Genomic DNA, 18992 nt, shown 5'->3' with positions numbered 1-18992 from the left:
CCTTATACTCATACTCACTACGAACACATCATCAAGAGACACCTCATAGATAGGGCAGAGCACGCAGCCTCTGATTTGATCCACGAATCCACCGGGATTCAGTTCCTTCTCGCATTAGACATCACCCGTACTACCAGAGGAACTATAAATTATAGGTATATCCATGCGCTAGCGAACTTGATAGATAATATCACTGAGATGTATGACGACACCTACAGGTATACGGGAAGGGAGTTACAAGCTTACGAGAAGGAACTGATTCAGCACAGGATGGTCCTTAATTATGTCACAGCCGTGATAGGTGGGTACTGTGTTACTCTGGCAACTCAATATGGTGTGAAGTGCTGTACTTATATTACAAACAGCACTGACGACCCAACGGAGATCATCGATCAAAAGATGGACGATATCTTGCAGTTGAAGTGGGAGTTCAGGAGGAAACACAACCTTACCTTAGCGACTGTGAGTAATGAACTGACCGGCTGGGTCTCATGGTTGAACCCACGCAAATGGTTCTCAGGTTTAGGAGAATGGGCTCAGAATGTCATTATGAGTGTGGGGAAGTTTCTCCTTTGTATCCTGGGAGTCGTCATAATTATTGGTTCGATATTTAGGTGTGTTCAAATTCTAATACGGCGCAAGCACGGCACAAATCTGATGAGTCTAAGGAGCGAGGGCGCTGTTATAGCAGCAGATTTAATTTACGACCCATCCATAGAGACAGTGTTATGATAAGGATTGCAAATGAATTTCATGGCCTGTTTCTTTCACCCGTTTTTCTTTTGTCTCCCCCTCTGCCCAGATACATCCATCCAGAAAAGACATCAGCCCTACCCAAAATGTTTATGTGAATGTATTTTTATATATGTGTCTTATCTTCATCTCTGCAACCTCCATCTAATGACACACATAGTCGACAGGTGATATCCACACATACTAGCACTCACATATGACCCCCCTCCATGTATCATCAACTAAATGTGCACCCCATTTGTTGGAACAAGAAGCCGAAAAGAGCTTGGTAGTGTTTGTTGGCCCACTTACAGACCCTTAATACGGGATGAGAAGAATTTAATGTATACTTCGCAATACCTCGAAGCTTATGTAGAACATATACGGCACGATGATACATGCCCCTCAGAGATGGATTCATACATACATGCTTTTTACTATCCCACTAGGTCATATATTTCCCACATACAACTCTCCCCCGACCATCCAAGCTTTTGTAGATATTGTATAGATATTTTTCTGTTTATTGATTAGGTAGTGGCAGTTATTGGTGACTGCCAAAGGGTGGACTGTCAAAGTCGAAAAATATTGCAGTACACACATCACGTACAAACTACACACAGATGGCCTCCGTGCGTGTACTTGTTCTGCTATGCGTGCGCATATTCGCAATTTGCGCATGGTCTGTCCTGCGCATTAGCGCGTGGTATGAGTATTTACAGTAGAGTTTGTGAACACATGGAAAAGCTATCAAAACACATTACATATTTAATCCAAATAGTGCACAATGTACACATAGTCTCCCCGCACCACATCAGCCAGTTTCAACAGTTTAAATGGTAACAGAACAAAGGGATTCACCTTTACAGGGTAGGAGGGGACAGAACAAGGTTATAAGGTGGTGTTTGGTACCCAGCTGTAGGGTATTTTAAGGGTAATAGTCCTGTGTTGGTTTGCAGAATATCGCACGTTCCCGCGGATAGTTATGTGCAGGAACAGAATATAGATGTAAACTATTTACTCTACATTAGGTATGCGGCGGGAACCCAGAGGAGACCACCCACAAGTGCATCTGGAACAGACATCGCCCACCTATTCAAACCAACCTATGACCTCTCCTGTACTGTAAATGAACATCCCTGTGTCCAATGGACAAAGAGATTACAGTATCCATTGTGTTAAGTTTTGGAAGATTGTAGAAAAAGAGCTAGCTGCAGGCCCGGTCTCTCTCAAGACTCTTAAAGTTATCTATCTAGATGACCGAGGACCAGACTGGGTAGTGCGGCGAAATCCAAACAAGTATGTACCATTGACTGTATCCATTATTCTTTTGTATTGTATTGTTTTGTTATTGTTTGTAACCCCCTTTTAGTAATAATATGCTGTGGTGTCGGAACCCAGCAGTTTAATCACAATCTGGTGTCGTGTCTTCCTTTCCCTGCTAAGGTTTAAAGTGTATTATCATCGCATGCATAGCTGTTAAGGGTTCACGGTGTATCTTTGAGTGTGTACGCGCTGTGTGTACTTTGTACAGCCAGCGCAGCGTTTGTACGCAAAGTCCGTACACGGTACGGGACTCTCTACGCTAATGGTGTAATAAGTACGTAGATTTTGGATTAAGTATAGCGGCTGCAGCGGCTTCATTTAAAGTGTATGAAATGTCTTTTTAAAGTGTTGCTTTTAGTCCTGTATGTAAATCAGCGTTTACACCCCACAAACGTGCGCTTGTGCATGTCACACAAGACGACACGGATACCGATTCTGACAATACAGATGGTGATGGGGATGTGTTGCGGGGGTCCGCATCTCTTGCAAAGGGGGTGCAATTGTTGATAGAGGCTATCAGGGATGTGTTAAATGTTAATGATACCACACCTGAGCAGGTTGAGGAGGCTTTTTTCACTGAAAATAAAAAAGCCTCGCTAACCTTCCCTGCGTCAAAGGAATTGAATGCTATATTTCAAAAAGCATGGGTAAACCCTGAGAAAAAATTCCAGGTCCCTAAAAGGGTCCAGGTGGCGTTTCCTTTCCCTGAGGAGGATAGGAAAAAATGGAGGAGGATAGGAATTTTTTTTTTTATTTATGCAACATACATGATTCTGCAGGTTTTATGGTAGAATCCATGAAAGACCTGGGTTCCATGGCTGCAGGAATTTCTTCCATGTCTGTTTCAGCTCGTCGGGGACTGTGGCTGTGCCAGTGATCGGCCCTCAGCAGCACCTGCTCCGAAGAAATCTTTCTCTTCATCTGCACCACAGTCCTTTCTGCCTAACAAGCCCAGAAAGGTCAGAACATCCAATACCTTTTTTAGGGGATGTCGGGTTAAGTCCAAGAAACCTGCCGCTGCAGGTTCCCAGGAACAAAAGCCTACTTCAGGTACGCCAAAGTCCTCCACATGACGGTGGACTGCACTCTCCGGTGGTGGGGCCAGTGGGAGCGAGACTTAGTCACTTCAGTCATGTCTGGGTATCGTCCGGCCTGGTGAAAGATATTGTGTCTCAGGGATACAGGCTGGAATTTCAAAGTCTCCCTCCTCATCGCTCTTTCAAGTCAGGCTTACCAACTCTGTTGGAGGACATCACAGTACTACAAGACGCTGTCCAAAAGCTGGTGGAGGCACAGGTCATTGTGCCAGTGCCACCTCTCATGCTGACCAAAGGTTACTATTCAAACCTTTTCGTGGTACCGAAACCGGATTGTTCGGTCAGGCCCATTCTGAACCTAAAATCATTGAACCCCTTTCTAAGTTCACCCTGCTGGTAAAGGCTCATCTCCATCTATGGCCACCAGCCTCTAGTAGTACGATGATCACTCCCTCAATACTTACATCTTAGCTGTATTATGTCTTGAGAATGTGTGGTGCTCTATGTTACCTGTACTCTATTTCTGTTATTTATTTACTGTAATGCTATGTTTTGTCTCCCTGTACTATCCTTTGTACGGCGCTGCGAAACACATGTGGCGCCTTATAAATAAACTGTAATAATAATAATAAAGATGGAGTCTCTCAGGGCGGTGATATCAGGTCTGGAAGAGGGGGAATTCCTGGTATCACTGGATATCAAGGATGCGTACCTCCACATTCCGATCTGGCTGCCGCATCAGGCTCATCTCCGCTTCGCATTGCTGGACTGTCATTTCCAGTTCCAGGCCCTGCCATTCGGCCTCTCCACAGCACCGAGGGTGTTTATCAAGGTGATGGCGGAAATGATGATTCTCCTCCGCAAGCAAGGGGTGAACATCATTCCACATCTGGACGATCTGCTGATAAAGGCATCGTCCAAGGAGAAGCTACTGCAGTCCATTGTTCTCACAACACGACTGCTCCAGAGTAACGGTTGGATTCTGAACCTTCCAAAGTCACATTTGGAACCAACCCATAGGTTGTCATTTCTGGGAATGATCCTGGATACTGAAGTGCAGCGGGTGTTTCTTCCGCAGGAAAAGGCGTTGGTGATACAAGCTATGGTCCGGGATGTCCTGAAGCGACCCCGGGTGTCGGTTCATCAATGCATTCGCCTATTGGGAAAGATGGTGGCCTCTTACGAGGCTCTCCAGTACGGGAGGTTCCACGCTCGGACCTTCCAACTGGATCTCCTGGACAAGTGGTCGGGATTTCCCCTCCACATGCACCAGAGAATTTGTCTGTCACCAAGGGCAAGGATTTCACTCCTTTGGTGGCTCCAATTGCCTCACCTACTGGAAGGCCGCAGGTTCGGGATTCAGGCCTGGGTCTTTCTTACCACAGATGCGAGCCTCCGGGGCTGGGGAGCAGTCACTCAAGGAATAACCTTCCAAAGACGGTGGTCAAGCCCGGAAGCCGGCCTGCCCATCAACATCCTGGAACTAAGCCGTCTACAACGGTCTTCTTCAGGAGGCCCCTCGTCTAAGAAAACGGACCATTCAAGTACAGTCGGACAACGTAACGACAGTGGCTTACATAAACCGACAAGGCGGAATGAAGAGCAGAGCGGCAATGTCAGAGGTGACAAGAATACTCCTCTGGTCAGAAAAGCACGCGTTGGCGCTGTCAACCATCTTCGTTCCGGGAGTAGACAACTGGAAAGCAGACTTCCTCAGCAGTCACGATCTCCATCCAGGGGAGTGGGGTCTCCATCCGGAGGTGTTCACGGAAATAACAGACCTTTGGGGTTTGCCCCAAATAGACATGATGGCCTCTCGTCTCAACAAGAAGCTTTGGCGTTATTGTTCCTGGTCGAGGGACCAACAGGCAGTGGACGCCCTGGTGTGTCCGTGGGTGTTCCAGTCGGTGTACCTGTTTCCACCACTCCCACTCATCCCAAGAATCCTAATGCTCATAAGGAGAACAAGGGTTCAAGCGATCCTCTTTGCCCCAGACTGGCCAAGAAGGTCTTGGTACGCGGACCTTCTGAATCTACTGCAAAAAGAGCCAAGGCCTCTTCCTCTTCGGGAGGACCTGCTGCAGCAGGTGCCGTTCGCCTATCAAGACTTACCGCGGCTACGTTTGACGGCATGGAAGTTGAGCGCCTTATACTTGCTTGGAAGGGTATTCCGAAGAAGATTATTCCTACCCTCATACAGGCTAGGAAAGGGGTAATGTCAAAACATTACCATCGTATTTGGAAGAAATATGTCTCCTGGTGTGAATCTAAGAAATTTCCTGTGGTGGAGTTTCAACTGGGACGTGTCCTCCTATTCCTGCAAGCAGGAGTGGATATGGGCCTGAGGTTGGGTTCTGTAAAGGTCCAGATTTCGTCCCTATCCATTTTCTTTCAGAAACAATTGTCTGCCCTCCCTGAGGTTCAGACCTTTTTGAAGGGAGTTCTGCATATCCAACCTCCCTTTGTACCGCCTACGGCGCCCTGGGATCTTAACATGGTGTTGCGGTTCCTCCAGTCAGATTGATTTGAGCCTCTACAGGAGGTAGAGGTCAAGTTTCATACATGGAAGGCGGTCACGTTGTTTGCCTTAGCTTTGCTAGACGTGTGTGGGGGCTTTATCCTGTAAAAGCCCTTACTTGATCTTCCACAAAGATAGAGCTGAGCTCCGGACACATCAGCAGTTTCTTCCAAAGGTTGTGTCGGATTTTCATATCAACCAACCTATTGTGGTGCCAGTGGCTACTGACTCCTCAATTACATCAAAGTCCTTGGATGTCGTAAGGGCTCTGAATATATATGTGAAGAGAACTTCTCGTCACAGAAAGTCGGACTCTCTGTTTGTCCTATATGATCCCAAGAAAATTGTGTGTCCTGCTTCTACGCAGACGGTCTCTCGCTGGATCAGGTTCACTATCCAGCATGCTTATTCTATGGCAGGACTGCCGTGTCCAAAATCTGTTAAGGCTCACTCTACTCGTAAGGTGAGGTCTTCCTGGGCGGCTGCCCGGGGTGTCTCTGTGTATAATCCTTCTCTCGAAGTATGTTGTCTCCTCGGGCACAGTTTCTAGACTGAGTCTGGTAGGAGGGGCATAGAGGGAGGAGCCAGCCCACACTCTCAAACTCTTAAAGTTCCAATGGCTCCTGGTGGACCCGTCTATACTCCATGGTACTAATGTGGACCCCAGCATCCTCTACGGACTACGAGAAAAGGATTTACCGGTAGGTACCAAAATCCTATTATATGTTTCCATAATTGGGTAATAAAAGTTTTATATATGGTGCTTCTGATATACCATTTATTCACATAAGGGAATTTGAGCACAGGTTAATATTTAATGTAATGTGGAAGTGACTTCATGAAAAACATTTTCTCTATCGTCCTAGTGGATGCTGGGGTTCCTGAAAGGACCATGGGGGATAGCGGCTCCGCAGGAGACGGGGCACAAAAAGTAAAGCTTTAGGATCAGGTGGTGTGCACTGGCTCCTCCCCCTATGACCCTCCTCCAAGCCAGTTAGATTTTTGTGCCCGGCCGAGAAGGGTGCAATCTAGGTGGCTCTCCTAAAGAGCTGCTTAGGAAAGTTTAGCTTAGGTTTTTTATTTTACAGTGAGTCCTGCTGGCAACAGGATCACTGCAACGAGGGACTTAGGGGAGAAGAAGTGAACTCACCTGCGTGCAGGATGGATTGGCTTCTTGGCTACTGGACATCAGCTCCAGAGGGACGATCACAGGTACAGCCTGGATGGTCACCGGAGCCTTGCCGCCGGCCCCCTTGCAGATGCTGAAGTAAGAAGAGGTCCAGAATCGGCGGCAGAAGACTCCTCAGTCTTCTAAAGGTAGCGCACAGCACTGCAGCTGTGCGCCATTTTCCTCTCAGCACACTTCACACGGCAGTCACTGAGGGTGCAGGGCGCTGGGAGGGGGGCGCCCTGGGAGGCAAATGAATACCTATTTTGGCTAAAAATACCTCACATATAGCCTCCGGAGGCTATATGGAGATATTTAACCCCTGCCAGAATCCGTTAAGAGCGGGAGACGAGGCCGCCGAAAAAGGGGCGGGGCCTATCTCCTCAGCACACAGCGCCATTTTCCCTCACAGAAAGGCTGGAGGGAAGGCTCCCAGGCTCTCCCCTGCACTGCACTACAGAAACAGGGTTAAAACAGAGAGGGGGGGCACTAATTTGGCGATATGCTTATATATATATTAAGATGCTATAAGGGAAAACACTTATATAAGGTTGTCCCTATATAATTATAGCGTTTTTGGTGTGTGCTGGCAAACTCTCCCTCTGTCTCTCCAAAGGGCTAGTGGGTCCTGTCCTCTATCAGAGCATTCCCTGTGTGTGTGCTGTGTGTCGGTACGTGTGTGTCGACAGGTAGCAGGACGATGTTGGTGAGGAGGCGGAGCAATTGCCTGTAATGGTGATGTCACTCTCTAGGGAGTCGACACCGGAATGGATGGCTTATTTAGGAAATTACGTGATAATGTCAACACGCTGCAAGGTCGGTTGACGACATGAGACGGCCGACAAACAATTAGCACGGTCCAGACGTCTCAAAAACACCGTCAAGGGTTTTAAAACGCCCGTTTACTTTAGTCGGTCGACACAGACACAGACAGGGACACTGAATCCAGTGTCGACGGTGAATAAACAAACGTATTCCTTATTAGGGCCACACGTTAAAGGCAATGAAGGAGGTGTTACGTATTTCTGATACTACAAGTACCACAAAAGAGGGTATTATGTGGGATGTGAAAAAACTACCATAGTTTTTCCTGAATCAGATAAATTAAATAAAGTGTGTGATGATGCGTGGGTTCCCCCCGATAGAAAATTATGGGCGGTATACCCTTTCCCGCCAGAAGTTAGGGCGCGTTGGGAAACACCCCTTAAGGTGGATAAGGTGCTCACACGCTTATCAAAACAAGTGGCGGTACCGTCTATAGATAGGGCCGTCCTCAAGGACCAGCTGACAAGGCTGGAAAATATAATAAAAAGTATATACACACATACTGGTGTTATACTGCGGCCAGCGATCGCCTCAGCCTGGATGTGCAGAGCTAGGGTGGCTTGGTCGGATTCCCTGACTAAAAATATTGATACCCTTGACAGGGACAGTATTTTATTGACTATAGAGCATTTCTATATATGCGAGATGCACAGAGGGATATTTGCACTCTGGCATCATGAATAAACGCGATGTCCATAACTGCCAGAAGATGTTATGGACACGACAGTGGTCAGGTGATGCAGATTCCAAACGGCACAGTATGGCCGTATACAGGAAGAGGACTTGTTTGGGGTCGGTCCATCGGACCTGGTGGTCACGGCAACTGCTGGAAAATCCACCGTTTTTTACCCTAAGTCACATCTCTGCAGAAAAAGACACCGTCTTTTCAGCCTCAGTCCTCTCGTCCCTATAAGATCATATCTGCCCAGGGATAGAGGAAAGGGAAGAAGACTGCAGCAGGCAGCCCATTCCCAGGAACAGAAGCGTTCCACCGCGTCTGACAAGTTCTCAGCATGGCGCTGAGACCGTACAGGACCCCTGGATCCTACAAGTAGTATCCCGGGGGTACAGATGGGAATGTCGAGACGTTTCCCCTTCGCAGGCTCCTGAAGTCTGCTTTACCAAGTCTCCCTCCGACAAGGAGGTAGTATGGGAAAAAATTCACAAGCTGTATTCCCAGCAGGTGATAATTAAATTACCCCTCCTACTACAGAAAAGGGGTATTATTCCACACTATATTGTGGTACTGAAGCCAGAAGGCTAGGTGAGACTTATTCTAAAAAATTTTTTTTTGAACACTTACAAAGGTTCAAATTAAGATTAAGTCACTCAGAGCAGTGATAACGAACCAGGAATAAGGGGACTATATAGTGTCCCGGGACATCAGGGATGCTTACCTCTATGTCCCAAATTTGCCCTTCTCACTAAGGGTACCTCAGGTTCGTGGTGCAGAACTGTCACTATCAGTTTCAGACGCTGCCGTTGGATTGTCCACGGCACCCTGGGGTCTTTACCAAGGTAATGGCCGAATTGATGATTCTTCTTCGAAGAAAAGGCGTCTTAATTATCCCTTACTTGGACGATCTCCTGATAGGGGCATAGTCCAGGGAACAGTTGGAGGTCGGAGTAGCACTATCTCGGATACTGCTACAATCAGCACGGGTGGATTCTAAATATTCCAAAATCGCAGCTGATCCCGACGACACGTCTGCTGTGCCTAGGGATGATTCTGGACACAGTCCAGAAAAAGGTGTTTCTCCCGGAAGAGAAAGCCAGGGAGTTATCCGAGCAAGTCAGGAACCTCCTAAAAACAGTGCATCATTGCACAAGGGTCCTGGTAAAAATGGTGGCTTCCTACGAAGCAATTCCATTCGGCAGATTTCACGTAAGAACTTTTCAGTGGGATCTGCTGGACAAATGGTCCGGATCGCATCTTCAGATGCATCAGCGGATAACCCAATATCCAAGGACAAAGGTGTCTCTCCTGTGGTGGTTATAGAGTGCTCATCTTCTAGAGGGCAGCAGATTCGGCATTCAGGATTGGATGCTGGTAACCACGGAGCCCAGCCTGAGAGGCTGGGGAGCAGTCACACAAGGAAAAAATTTCCAGGGAGTGTGATCAAGTATGGAGACTTTTCTCCACATAAATATACTGGAGCTAAGGGTAAATTTATAATGCTCTAAGCTTAGCAAGACCTCTGCTTCAAGGTCAGCCGGTATTGATCCAGTGGGAAAAACATCACGGCAGTCGCCCACGTAAACAGACAGGGCGACACAAGAAGCAGGAGGGCAATGGCAGAAACTGCAAGGACTTTTCGCTGGGCGGAAAATCATGTGATAACACTGTCAGCAGTTTTTCATCCCGGGAATGGAAACTGGGAAGCAGACTTCCTCAGCACGACCTCCACCCGGGAGAGTGGAAACTTCATTGAGAAGTTTTTTCCACATGATTGTAAACCGTTGGGAAATACCAAAGGTGGACATGATGGCGTCCCGTCTGAACAAAAAACGGGACAGGTATTGCGCCAGGTCAAGAGACCCTCAGGCAATAGATGTGGACGTTCTGGTAACACCGTGGGTGTACCAGTCGGTGTATGTGTTCCCTCCTCTGCTTCTCATACCTAAGGTGCTGAGAATTATAAGACGTAGAGGAGTAAGAACTATACTCATGGCTCCGGATTGGCCAAGAAGGACTTGGTACCCGGAACTTCAAGAGATGCTTACAGAGGTCTTATGGCCTCTGCCGCTAAGAAGGGACTTGCTTCAGCAAGTACCATGTCTGTTCCAAGACTTACCGCAGCTGCGTTTGTCGGCATGGCGATGGAAAGCCGGATCCTAAGGGAAAAAAGGCATTCCGGAAGAGGTCATTCCTACCCTGGTCAAAGCCAGAAAGGAGGTGACCGCACAACATTATCACCACGTGTGGCGAAAATATGTTGCGTGGTGTGAGGCCAGGAAGGCCCCACAAAGAAATTTCAACTCGGTCGTTTCCTGCATTTCCTGCAAACAGGAGTGTCTATGGGCCTCAAATTGGGGTCCATTAAGGTTCAAATTCGGCCCTGTAAATTTTCTTCCAGAAAGAATTGGCTTCAGTTCCTGAAGTCCAGAAGTTTGTCAAGGGAGTATTGCATATACAAACCCCTTTTTTGTGCCTCCAGTGGCACTGTGGGATCTCAACGTAGTTCTGGGATTCCTCAAATCACATTGGTTTAAAACCAGTCAAATATGTGGATTTGAAGCATCTCACATAAAAAGTGACCATGCTCTTGGCCCTGGCCTGGACCAGGCGAGTGTCAAATTGGTGGTTTTTTCTCAAAAAAGCCCATATCTGTTTGTCCATTCGGACAGGGCAGAGCTGCGGACTCGTCCCCAGTTCTCTCCCTAAGGTGGTGTCAGTGTTTCACCTGAACCAGCTTATTGTGGTGCCTTGCACCTACTAGGGACTTGGAGGACTCCAAGTTGCTAGGTGTTGTCAGGGCCCTGAAAATATGTTCCAGGACAGCTGGAGTCAGAAAATCTGACTCGCTGTTTATACTGTATGCACCCAACAAGTTGGGTGCGCCTGCTTCTAAGCAGGCGATTGCTCGTTGGATTTGTAACACAATTCAACTTGCACATTCTGAGGCAGGCCTGCCACAGTCTAAATCGGTTAAGGCCCATTCCACAAGGAAGGTGGGCTCATCTTGGGCGGCTGCCCGAGAGGTCTCGGCATTACAACTCTGCCGAGCAGCTACGTGGTCAGGGGAGAACACGTTTGTAAAATTCTACAAATTTGATATCCTGGCAAAAGAGGACCTGGAGTTCTCTCATTCGGTGCTGCAGAGTCATCCGCACTCTCCCGCCCGTTTGGGAGCTTTGGTATAATCCCCATGGTCCTTTCAGGAACCCCAGCATCCACTAGGACGATAGAGAAAATAAGAATTTACTTACCGATAATTCTATTTCTCGGAGTCCGTAGTGGATGCTGGGCGCCCATCCCAAGTGCGGATTATCTGCAATACTTGTACATAGTTACAAAAATCGGGTTATTATTGTTGTGAGCCATCTTTTCAGAGGCTCCGCTGTTATCATACTGTTAACTGGGTTTAGATCACAAGTTGTACGGTGTGATTGGTGTGGCTGGTATGAGTCTTACCCGGGATTCAAAATTCCTCCCTTATTGTGTACGCTCGTCCGGGCACAGTACCTAACTGGCTTGGAGGAGGGTCATAGGGGGAGGAGCCAGTGCACACCACCTGATCCTAAAGCTTTACTTTTTGTGCCCTGTCTCCTGCGGAGCCGCTATCCCCCATGGTCCTTTCAGGAACCCCAGCATCCACTACGGACTCCGAGAAATAGAATTATCGGTAAGTAAATTCTTATTTTCATTTTTGCTTTATTTTAGTCTCTAAAAACATTTTTCAACATTTTTATTTTTAAGAATGTGCTTACTTGGTGTTATGTACTATATTCCATGCTTTGCAAGTTAAAATTTGTAATTTTTTTTTATATCTACCCTTTTGTAGAACAATGAGTGAATAAAGCGTTATTCACCCTTGAAAATGATCACTGATTTTGTAATTGAATGGCTTTTTTCATATTTTCATAAAAATTTACATAACAAAATATTGTTAGGTAGATGTATGAAACCTTGGAGAGAGATAAAGTACCAACCAATCGGCTCCTAACTGTCATTTTACAGGCTGTGCTTAAGAAATTACAGTTTGAAGATGATTGTTTGGCACTTTACCTCTCTAAAAGGTTTGATACATCGCCACCTGTGTGAGACGACAACTGAAAATTTGGTCCTAATTGAATCTCCTCTGTAGCAGCTTACGTTTGTATTTGACCGACATGTCTGTGTCCCTCTGGGCTGAAGGACAAAGTGGTATTTTCTGTTTTCTTTTACTTGTTAATCTTTATCTCTAAAGTACAGGACTCACTCTGCCCTGGCCTGCTGGGATGTTGTGTTTCTACTTGGCATTTTATTTTTGGCATTATGGGAAAATATGAATTCAAGGTGACCAGTGTACTTTAAAGCGAACATAAGAGTGTCATGTAAGTTTTACATGTTTTTGTAGCCTTTTGGTTTATTCTTATTTTCAGGTTCATCAACTTCCAGGAGCATCACTTCTTGTGCTAGCTAATTTGTATGTTGATGCGGTGAAAGCTGGGAGCCTGTCCAATGGAAAGTCTTTGGAACTGTTCCCCAATGTGCTGAAAGCGCTGTCTTCAAAGGAATCCCTGGTATATGGCAATGGTAAAATTGTGCCTTTTCTAATAACATGCTAGATTAAAGTACGTAAGTGTTAAAATGAAAACTCTTCTGACATGACAACTGTAAATCAGGCTCTTGTGTAAAAGACATCTTAAGAAACAGGTTTTCCTACTTGTTGGTTAAATCCTTTTCTCTGATTCCATAAGAGACACTGGAGACTGGGTATAGTAGGCACTGGAGGAATCTCTGCACTAAATAGTTAAAGTCTTGATAGCCAGGCTCCTCCCCCTCTGTACCCTAGCCCCTGCCTCCGCAAGTCAGCTTTACATGAACTAAGCAAAAGGCCGGTGGAAGGGAGAAGAGAGGAGAAGTAGTCAGACACACATATCCACATACGTAGAAAGTACATTGGTTGCAAACCAGCTAAGCACCCCATTGTCACTACTGGGAACCAGCAGGGAGGCCATCCAGTGTCCCCCATGGTATCAAATAAAAGCTTTTAACTGGTAAGTACAGAAATCCTTTTCTCTCTTTCATCCATGGTGGACACTGAAGACCGTGGGGACATCCCGGAGCTGTCCCCAAGGGAGGGGGTGACCCTGTGCTGAAGCGGACACGCTATATCAGGGGTGTCAAACTTGAGGGCGGCAGGCGGCCCCATCCGCATACTTTTGCGGCCCGCGGGCAGGGGTCTTAAATCAGGTGCTGCTCGTGAGCTAGTCAGAGCTCGTAGACCGGCAGCCAATCAGGAGCTGCCGGTCCGCAAGCTCTGATTGGCTCACGAACTGGTGCCTGATTTAAGATACCCGCGCCGCCACCTGAGACCGGACTGAGGAGCAGGAGAGGTACGCGCTGCGCTTTCCTGCCCTCACACACAGCCAGGCAGCAAATAGCAGGCAGCAGCGATGGGGAGCACATTGGGGGCATATGTTATCTGGCACTGTGGGGGCATATGTGTATCTGGCACTGTGGGGGGATATGTGTATTTGGCACAGTGGGCATATGTGTATCTGGCACTGTGGGGGCACATTTATATCTGGCACTGGGGGCACATTTAGGGGCATATGTGTATCTGGCACTTTTAGGGGCATATGTGTATCTGGCACTTTTAGGGCCATATGTGTATCTGGCACTGTGGGGGCATATGTGTATCTGGCACTGTGGGGGCATATGTATATCTGACACTGAGGGCATATGTATATCTGGCACTGTGGTAGCATATGTGTATCTGGCACTATTGGGGGCATATGTGTATCTGGCACTGCATATGTGTATCTGGCACTATTGGGGGCATATGTGTATCTGGCACTGCATATGTGTATCTGGCACTATTGGTGGCTTATGTGTATCTGGCACTGCACTACTGAGGGCATATTTGTATCTGGCCCCATGTGTGTATCACACACCCATTTTTTGGACGCGCCCGCCTTTGGCTCACGCACACAGTACTACTAAGACATTTTTCCTACTTGCACCACTGCATTAAAGTAAATGTCTTCTTCACAATACTTGACATCTCTTCGATTATAATTTATTGTTGGTTTTCTAAAAAAAAAACAACTTTCAAAATTGCATACAGGTTGAGTATCCCTTATACAAAATTCATAATCACACATTTTTGGTTCCCCTACTGAGATAATGACACACATTTATATATATTATATATCTATATAATATATCTATATATACACACATAATATATAATATATAGGTCATTATCTCAGTAGGGGACTAAAAAATGTGGGATTTTGGATAAGGGTTACTCAACCTGTATAAGACTGTTTCTTTTTCATCCACTAGGGGTCACTGGAGTACTCTTGGGATATGGACGGCTTTAGCAGGACAAGGCACTGAATATTTCAATTTAGTAACTCTCCTCCCCTCCATACTCCCAAAATACCTCAGTGTTTTTTCTGTGCTCACAGCAGTGACACGCAGGTGTGGAACCTCCACATTTACTTTGATATTTTATACTTTTTATTTTTATTTTTCACTTAAGCAAATCCCTTCCCAGTTTATCAAGAAACTTGGGTCCGGGATAGTGCCCGCTGCACGGAAGCAGCGCCTGGCGTGTCAGTCCTCACAAAGAGCACCCTCACAGCCACAAGGCAGCTCACTCACTGACTGGAGGACAGGCTGGACGGAGCTTACAGAAGAAGCCCCGTCATAGCCCTCACTACTGGCCATCAGGTATGCTGGGGGACAGGGCGGTCAGCTCACGCTGCCGCCCTGCTGTGTGGGGAACATTGTTTTATATGCGCCGCCCGCCGCCAGTACTCTGCTCCCTGCTAGCTGCCGCCCGCCGCCGCTGATTTGTGTGTGTTCATAGCACCCGCCACAGCCGCTCCACCGCTGCTCACACCCGCCGCACGCCGCTCAAACCCGCCGGCCGCACTTCCGCAGCACGGCCGCTCTCCACACTATAGAGCGCGCTCCCCAGCTCCCTGCACCAGATCTCCAGTTTCCGGAACCCGTTCCCCGGCAACCGCTCCCCGCTGGAAGACGCAGCGGTACACGGAACACAGAAGGAGGGGGGAGAAGTCTCCTCACAGGCAGCGCAGCTGCAATTGGGGGGGGGGGGGGGGGGAGTGAATGCATGCATAGCAGCAGCAGCAATATAGAAGGCTGCATGGGTTATACCAGTAATTACATAGGATGTTAAGCCTATATTAACAGGGTTAGTTTTGACAAAGCTAGTTACAGGTTATAAAAGACACGTGTTATAACCTGAACTGTGATTATAAGTGTAAGCATGGCATGGGGTCCATGTTAACCATGCTTCCTCTTCAATCATGTTTCTCTTTCAGAAGATCCTGTCCTACAACACTACTCCACCGGATGGCGCAGGGGTGTTAGTGGGAATTTTGGATCAGGTTTCATATAGTACTGGCCACGTGCACTGCACTTCGGCCATATATATATTACACACACCTTAGTAACAATTTTACTGAGTCGTGCAAGTTGTCTGTCTTTGTATATTGTATTGTCTGTCTGTCTGCATAATGAGTAAGGCACCAGCAAAAACAAAAAAAGCAGTTTCACTGCAATGTCTGTAAGAGTGTGTTACTGGATGGTTCTACCACATGCGCAGTATGTTTTGTAAATTCAGCTACAAATACAATTTCCGCTCCGGTTTCGAATCTGGTTTCATCCCGGACCCTCAATGGGCAATACTAGCAGATGTAATGGGTGGGTTGCAATCAGAATTGGCCGCCGCTCGACACGAGCGGGAAGCGGCAAGATCTGAGTCTCGGGTGAGACCGCCAGAACTAACAGAGGGGTCTCAGCCTTTGCAAAGGTCCAAGTCAGCTTTGGGTAGAAGGGATAAATTTCATTTGTCTTATGATTTACTAGTTTCTGCTATGTTGCATTCTGACGATTCTATGCCAGACCTCACTGCGCAAGATGAGGGTGAGGAGGGCGAATTGGACCAGCAGTCAGATAGTGAAGATATTGACAGCCCAGGCATTGATAATCTCATCAGGGCGGTGCGTCAGTCTCTGAAGTTTACAGAGACTGAGGAGCCTCTAACAAATGATGAGGTGGTCTTTACTAAACGACACAGATCTCCAATGTGTTTCCCGGTTTCGGAATCTCTTAATAAGATGTTAGTAGAAACATGGAAGAATCCAGATAAACGGTTTTCTATACCTCGTTGATTTAAGTCTAGTTACCCGTTTCCAGAGTCTGTGACATCTACATGGGAGAATCCGCCAATGGGGGATTCGTCTGTGTCAAAACTTACAAAAAAATTAACCATACCAGTACCAACTGCTACTACGCTTAAAGACTCTTCAGATCGTAAAATAGAAGCTATGCTAAAGTCCATGTATATAGCAGCAGGAGTGTTGCTTAGACCTGGGTTGGTTGGTATTTGGGTAACTAAGGCACTAATTGTATGGATAACAGAACTCAAGTCTGGCCTACATGACAATCACCTTATACTTCTCGCTGATCAAATTTGTGAAACTGCTGATTATCTATGTACAGCGTCTACTGACGTCTGTCAGCTCAGTTCTTGCCTTTCATCGTTGCAAGATACGGCACGACGAGCACTCTGGCTGCGTTCTTGGCAAGCGGAGGCAGAGGTCAAGAGAGAAGTTGTTTAGTCCTGAATTGGACAAATGGATTTCTGAGGCCACGGGGGGAAGGGGGGGTAGTCTGTTTTCCTACCATTGCCTCCAACGGTACCTAGACGAAAATACTCTGGTCCTGAAATGGACAAATGGATTTCTGAGGCCACGGGGGGAGTCTGTTTTCCTACCATTGCCTCCAACGGTACCTAGACGAAAATGTTCTGGCCCGGCGTTCAAATCCTTTAGACCTCAGCCCTTTCGAGGCCGTGGTAGAGGAACAGCCATGCCTGGTAGACGAGGTCGAGGACGTGGTTTTCAACAAACCACCACCAGTCGTCAGGACGCTAAGGTCACCGACAAGCCAGTGGCATGATGAGCTCCCAGCCCATCTCGGATCTCCAGTTGTGGGGGCACGCCTTCAGACGTTCCATTTGGTGTGGTTCCACACATCCACAGATGGGTGGATCCGCAATTTAGTGTTAAAAGGTTACAAAATATGGTTCGACTGTCTCCCGCCACTGCAGTTTTTCAAGACAGGACTGCCTGTGTCGGACGAAAAGAGGGCGGTTCTGCAAATAGCCATTCAGTCTCTGCTGGATTCAGCAGTTTTGATTCCGGTCCCTGTACACCAGGGCTGGCCAAACCGGTCCTCAAGATCTACCAACAGTTCATGTTTTCCAGTCCTGGAGATCTGTAGAATTGTCAATTAGGAATGAATGCAGCACATCTTAATTAGTAATGACTACACCTGAGCACCAATTAAGTGGTCTGGAAAATGTGAACTGTTGGTAGATCTTGAGGACTGGTTTGGCCAGCTCTGCTGTATACCAAGAAGGTCAGGGTTGTTATTCCAGTCTGTTTGTAGTACCAAAGCCGGATGGCTCGGTCAGACCAATTTTGAACTTAAAGGGTCTCAATCAGTACGTCACTTACTACAGATTCAAGATGGAATCCCTGCGGTCAGTAATTGCAGGTTTAGAGCCACAGGAATTCATGATTGCGCTGGATCTCAAGGATGCGTACTTACACATTCCGATTTGGCCACCTCATCAGAGGTTTTTGCGTTTTGCGGTACGGCAAAACCATTATCAGTTTCAGGCTCTACCGTTTGGCCTTTCGTCAGCGCCTCGGGTATTCACCAAAGTGATGTCTGTGATGATAGCTCATCTCAGATCCCTGGGAGTGATAATAGTTCCGTACTTGGACGATCTACTCATCAAAGCTCCGTCTCAACAGATGCTCCTCCAACATGCGTTGCTAACGTACAATGGGGGTAATTCCAAGTTGATTGCAGCAGGAAATTTTTTAGCAGTTGGGCAAAACCATGTGCACTGCAGGGGGGGCAGATATAACATGTGCAGAGAGAGTTAGATTTGGGTGGGTTATTTTGTTTCTGTGCAGGGTAAATACTGGCTGCTTTATTTTTACACAGCAATTTAGATTGCAGATTGAACTCACCACACCCAAATCTAACTCTCTCTGCACATGTTATATCTTCCTCCCCTGCAGTACACATGGTTTTGCCCAACTGGTAACAAAGTTCCTGCTGCGATCAACTCAGAATTACCCCCAATGTGCTAATTTAGCACGGTTGGATTGTCAACTTCAAGAAATCACATCTGATTCCGTCTAAACGACTTCAATTCCTAGGAATGATTCTCGATACGGTAGATCAAAGAATTTACCTACCAGAATAGAAAGTACAGAGTATTCATCATCTGGTACAATTAGTGCTCAAGCCACGCACAGTCTCGGTACATTTGTGCATTCGGCTGTTAGGAAAAATGGTGGCGGCTTTCGAAGCGCTTCAGTTCGGAAGATTTCACTCGCGTCCTTTTCAACTGGATGTGTTCGCACAGTGGTCGAGCTCGCATCTGCAGATTCACCAGATGGTGAGGTTGTCTCCACGGGCCAGAGTATCTCTACTCTGGTGGCTCACAGTACACAATCTAACCGCAGGGAAATGGTTCGGCGTCTGGAATTGGATAATTCTAACGACGGATGCGAGTCTCAGAGGTTGGGGAGCTGTAGTTCAAAATTGTGAGCTCCAGGGTCTCTGGGCGGATCACAAAAGATTGCTGTCTATAAATGTCCTGGAACTCCGGGCAATTTA

General features: G+C 47.0%; 1 protein-coding gene across 3 annotated transcripts in view; it reads left to right on the top strand.

Annotated features, from left to right (window-relative positions):
• Window positions 1-18992, top strand: part of FANCI (FA complementation group I) — a 297155-nt gene that overhangs the window by 54753 nt on the left and 223410 nt on the right. For all 3 annotated transcript variants that reach the window (XM_063925787.1, XM_063925788.1, XM_063925786.1), the window contains exon 5: window positions 12692-12845. In XM_063925787.1, coding sequence (XP_063781857.1) covers window positions 12692-12845 — 154 coding nt within the window. The remainder of the gene's footprint in view (window positions 1-12691; window positions 12846-18992) is intronic.

Source organism: Pseudophryne corroboree, chromosome 6 (genome assembly GCF_028390025.1).
Source record: "Pseudophryne corroboree isolate aPseCor3 chromosome 6, aPseCor3.hap2, whole genome shotgun sequence".
Taxonomy (NCBI): Eukaryota; Metazoa; Chordata; class Amphibia; order Anura; family Myobatrachidae; genus Pseudophryne; species Pseudophryne corroboree.
This window is presented reverse-complemented; position numbering and strand designations above follow the sequence as displayed.